Raw genomic sequence first — 5,536 nt, 5'->3', positions numbered from 1 at the left:
CTGGAAATTCAGCGGGTGGGAAAATAAATGTCACACTAACCTCTTCCTCACTATCTGTACTCTTGCCACAAAAGCTTTTATTTTTAACCTCACCTTAAGTGAGGCTTTCTTGGCACTCAGCTTCCAATTTTGTTTGTAAAATATTAAAAATATGCAAAATGGCAAAATGACAGCATACCTTTTTCAAGTTAATTGCAAACTTCTCAAGCATAGTCCATCATATAGTTTTTTGTTTTGTTAAATGACTTTCAATGAATGATCTTTGTTGTCTACTAAAAAGTGTTTCTACTCTGAGTAAACTTTACCCTTATGCCAACATATTAAACTTTCATGTTCTTGCAAGGTCGATTTAAAGCAACATCTCATTACTAAAAAATGTTATATGAAACTATAATTTTTTGGGTTATATTTATATTAAATAAAGAAATAAAAATGTACTCATTAGTAAGTTTTAATATTATTTATTATTATTTTTTGAGGTTCCACAGTCTCGATGCAACAGGAAGTGTCCTCCTGGATTCCGTAAAGCTTCTACAGAAGTAATCCATTCTTGCTGCTACAGTTGTGTTTCATGTGCTGAGGGTGAAATTTCCAACAGAACAGGTTGATTGTGTATTTTTTGTTGTATCAATATAATGAAACACATAAGGGTTTAATAATATCATTATATTATAATTGTTAATATTATCTAAATATATTCCAATCAATATTATATGAAAATGATATGATAATTTTGGTATAACTTCATAATTATATTTATATTGAATGAAAGCATACATTGAGTTTTGACTAAAGTGTTTATACATTAAACATCAAGTTAATGGGAATCCATGCTGATGTCCTTAATTTATAGCATAATAATGATTGAAGTGCTATCAAAAACATGACAATAATGCAGCTTTTTATTCATAGATGGGTGCTCTGGGTCAGGAGATGTTTAATTCTGAGCCCCAGTTTTGCTTTAATATGACATATTTGCACAAGCTTCTCTTCTGTACCTGAATTCCTTAGTCTGATTGCATTGCATTTGTTTACCTTATCCCAGTGTAGAAGGAACTGTGTATCTGTTGCAAAGTATGATTGATGTGTGCAGTGGAGTCATCCCAGAACAGTCATTGCGGGTTAACAGAACTTGTCTTTATTAGAACATGCATGCAAAAATGGTGAATGACACAGGATATATGTAACACATCATAGAGAAAACAGAGAGAGAAAAAAACACAAGTAAAAATTAGTAACAGTGACATCTAGTGTCATAATTATGAACTGCAGTCAATCCAGCAATAGACTAAACTGTAAGATGCTGTACCTCCAACACCCCTTCTCAACGGCTAAGGCTTAGTCCGTTAAACCCATCTTCTTTGTAAGCCTTGAGTGTCTTTCAGCGGTCAGGGACTTTGTAAGGATGTCTGCTGTCATATCTTCAGTCGGGCAGTAAGGTAGCTCAAGAAGTCCCTGTTCCTGAAGATTCCTAAGAAAGTGGTTCTTCACATGAATGTGCTTGGTTCTCAAGTTAACTCTTACCATATGCACAAGTGCAAGGCATCCTTAATTGTCTTCAAAAATTTTTGTTGGTTCCAACTGTGGTTGACCCAAGTCTGTTAACAGTTGTCTCAGCCATATAGCTTCTTGGCTTGCCTGCGCTGCTGCAACGTACTCTGCGTCAGTAGAAGATAGTGTAACAGAGAGCTGCTTTCTGCTAGCCAATTGATAGCGCCTCCTGACAGAAGAAATAAGTAGCCACTGGTAGATTTCCTGTCGCTGGTGTCTCCAGCCCAGTCTGCATCCACATATTCTGTTAAGGTGCTTTCATCGTTCGCTGGTAACTTTAGCTTGTAGTGCAAAGTCCCTTGAAGATTGCGAATAATTTGCTTTACAGCATTCCAGTCCATTTGATTTGGCATTGAAACCTTTCTGCATAGGATTCCAATAGTTGCTGCAATGTCAGGCCTTGTAGCAGTGGTAAGGTACAGCAATTTCCCTATTGCTTTCCTGTACTGAGTATTAGTTGGTAACAGGGTGTCTTGGCCATTCATCTCCTTCAAGTAGTTGGTTTCCATGGGAGACTTTACTGGTTTGGCATTTTCCATTCCGAATGTTTCAATTATTTATTGTATTTTATGTTTTTGGTTCAGGAGAAAACTGCCATCTTCCTCTCTCTCAATCTGAATGCCGAGGTAATTCTTTATGTGGCCAAGATGTTTGGTCTCAAAGTGCTGATTTAGTGTTTTAAGTATTTCTGCTTCATCCCCTTCTTGCTCAAAACAAATCAGGATATCGTCCACATAAATAGGCATGTAGATCCATCTGCTTGCCAATTTCTTTGTGTATAAGCAGGGGTCTGTTGTGTAAGTACTTCATTTATTTTTATATTCCACACTCTGGCTGCTTGTTTTAGACCATACATACTCCTGTGAAGTTTGCATACTAGGTCTGGCCTTTGTTCATCTTTGAACCCTGGTGGTTGTTCCATGTAGATTTCTTTTGTTAACTCGCCGTGTAGAAACGCAGTTTTCACATCAAAATGTTTCATTTGCATTTTCTTCATGGAGGCTACTGTCAGCAGAGTCCTTATTGTAGCGTGTTTGACTACAGGTGCAAATGTCTCATCATAGTCCTTTCCATATTTTTGAGAATATCCCTTGGCTGCGAGTCTTGCTTTGTATCGTTCAATTGTGCCATCTGCATTGTATTTCACTTTAAAAATCCATTTACAGCCTATGGCTTTCCTTCCAGGTGGTAGTTCTGTAAGTGTTCATGTTTTGGTGTCATGCATGGATTTTATCTCTGCCTCAGCAGCTTTTATACATTTTCTGGCCTCCCGTTCTGAAAGCTGAGATATGTCTTCCCAAGATGTAGGTTCATTGGCACTGGCAGTGCTTGCCTTGTATGAGAAACGTACAGGTGGTTTACCTTTGTTTTCTCTCATTGAGCGTCTCGGTTGTATGTCCCAGTTTGCTTATCTCTGCTCTTCAGTACTGGTATAGTCTGCAATCACTTCAACTGTTTGTTCAGAAGTTACGGAGGTGGGCCGGTCAGTGTCAGTTTACTCTTCTGTTCTTGCTTCTTCTGTTGTCATTACATTGTCTCACATATCTTCAATAAAACTTTTGCTGTTGCTAATAGTGACCTTGTGTGTTTTGGGACTTAGGATTCTGTAGCCCTTGACATTGTCACTGTATCCAACCAAGACACCTTCAAATGCCCTGTTTTGGCGTTTGATGCGTTTTTCTTTGGGGATATAGGTGAATGCTTTGCATCCAAAAATTCTTAGGTGTTTTACACTTGGCTTCTCATTGTGCCACAATTCATATGGAGTTTTCTCTACAATTCTGGAAAGAAGTCTGCTCTGCAAATATGTGACGGTCATTGCCGCCTCTCTTCAGTATTTTTGTGCTAGTCCAGAGTCTGTCAGCATACATCTGATCATTTCAGTCAGAGTTCTGTTCTTTCTTTCACCTACCCAATTTTGCTTTTGTGTGTATGAGACTGTCTTTTGATGCCATATTCCATTCTGGTTTTAATATTTTTGTATCTTATATCCTGTGAATTCACCTCCATTATCACGCCGAATTATGAGAGGTTTCCTCTGAAACTTGTTGCTAGTCTTTAATACATAGTCTTTTAATTTATCAAGAACTTCACTCCTGTGTTGCATTAGGTAAGTGACAGTGTATCTTGAATAGTCGTCTATGAAAGTTAATATGTACCTGTTGCCTCCAGGTGTAGGTGGGTTTGGAGGACCACATACATCACTGTGAACCAAGTCAAGTGGTCTTGAAGCTCTCTTCTGACTGACTTTGGGAAGTGTTGCTCTTGTAGTTTTGGATTTTATGCAACATTCACACTGAACAGTAACTGGACAAGGGGATACTGTTAGGTCCTTTGTCAGATTCCTCTTTTGTAGTTCCTGTATACATTCTGGGTGTCTGTGACCTAGATGCCTGTGCCACATGTGTATGCAGTCATTATGCTTATGTGTACATAGTTTCACCTTTTCCTTCACTGTTTTGAGGTGAGACAGATGATCATCCAGCTTGGCACTTGCTATTGTTCGCTTGCCGTCCAGGATAGAACACTTGTCACCTTGAAATTTTACAGTGAGTCCTTTAAAAAAAAGAACAAACATACTTTTTTCCCCTTTTGATTCACATGCATTTGGGATTAAAATTAGGAGAACTCTAACTTGAGCTCAATCTGGTCCTGTTCGGATATCCTGACAGATGCATTTGGATGAGACTCCCTTTATTTCCATAATTACAGTTATGCCAACCTTTTCTGTAATTATTCAAAAACGTATAAGGACCTTCTCCTTTCTAAAACTCAAAACTTCCCGGCTCTCATTGACGCTTGGCTTTCCTCCTTTAAATCTGCCTCTGCTACTGCTCTCTCCTATGTAGGCCTGCACGTCACACATACTCCTAGACCTGGCAACAACGTACGGGGTGGTGTGGGTCTCATTCTATCACCTAACTGTACATACAGAGTCCTTCCTACCCCACCCTCTCTCATTTTCCCCTTCCCCTCATTTTGAAGTCTACTCCATCCATAGGAATATACATTTTAAGGACAGTCTTACAAAGTTTTAGTTAGAAAATTAATAGAAATCACTGTTTAAAGTGATGTTCTCTAAGTCCCGAAATAGGAGAGAGAGAGACTTACACCTATGTAAGATCTATTGTAAAGATTAATTGTAAGGCTTTTGTGGACTGGGTCCATAAGTACATGAACTAGAAATATTGCATTAAAACAATAAACACCTTTTTTCTTGTGTTTATCATTCACAGACAGTGAAGTTTGCTATAAATGCCCAGATGAAGAGTGGCCAGACAAGAAACAAGTAACATGTATTCCTAGGACATATGAATTTTTGTCATATGAGAATGATAATTTGGTTTTCGTTTTATCATCAGCAGCTGCATTTTGTAGTTTTATAACATTAGTTATTTTTCAGTGTTTTATTTGTTATTGGGAAACACCAATTGTGAAATCCAATAACCGGACTGTGAGCTTCATCCTCCTGACCTCCATTTTTCTGAGCTTCCTCTGTGTCTTCTTGTTCCTTGGTCGTCCTGTGACTATAACCTGCATCCTGAGACAAATATTATTTGGGATCTTCTTCTCCATCGCTGTCTCTTCTGTTTTGGCCAAGACCATTACAGTCTGCATTGCTTTTAAAGCCATCAAACCCGGAAGTGTATGGAGGAAGTGGGTGGGAGAGAAAATTCCTAATTATGTTGTCATAATCTGTTCCTCTGTGCAAGTTCTGATCTGTGTCATTTGGCTGTCAGTGTCTCCTCCCTACCAAGAGTATGACATGGACTCCTATCCTGGGAAGATCATCATTCAGTGTAATGAAGGGTCAGTTATTGGGTTCTACTCTGTGTTGGGTTATATGGGGTTCCTGGCAGCTGTGAGTTTTGTTCTGGCTTTCATGGTGAGGACATTACCAGACAGTTTTAATGAGGCCAAGTACATCACCTTCAGCATGCTGGTGTTCTGCAGTGTGTGGATTGCCATGATCCCGGCTTATCTG

General features: G+C 38.7%; 1 protein-coding gene across 1 annotated transcript; it reads right to left on the bottom strand.

Moving 5' to 3' along the window:
- Positions 1–1,613: 1,613 nt before the first annotated feature.
- LOC140327567 (uncharacterized) lies at positions 1,614–2,090 on the bottom strand. The gene has a single exon (XM_072406956.1). It carries the CDS (start codon positions 2,088–2,090, stop codon positions 1,614–1,616), a length of 477 nt encoding a protein of 158 aa, XP_072263057.1.
- Positions 2,091–5,536: the final 3,446 nt, after the last annotated feature.

Source organism: Pyxicephalus adspersus, chromosome 3, assembly GCF_032062135.1.
Source record: "Pyxicephalus adspersus chromosome 3, UCB_Pads_2.0, whole genome shotgun sequence".
NCBI lineage: Eukaryota > Metazoa > Chordata > Amphibia > Anura > Pyxicephalidae > Pyxicephalus > Pyxicephalus adspersus.
The sequence above is the reverse complement of the archived record's forward strand: the minus strand, read 5'-3'. Positions and strand labels throughout refer to the sequence as shown.

What these genes read in the sequence shown, in the direction of transcription:
- LOC140327567 (XM_072406956.1), bottom strand. Translation starts at nt 2,090, where the DNA reads ATGGAAAATGCCAAACCAGTAAAGTCTCCCATGGAAACCAACTACTTG.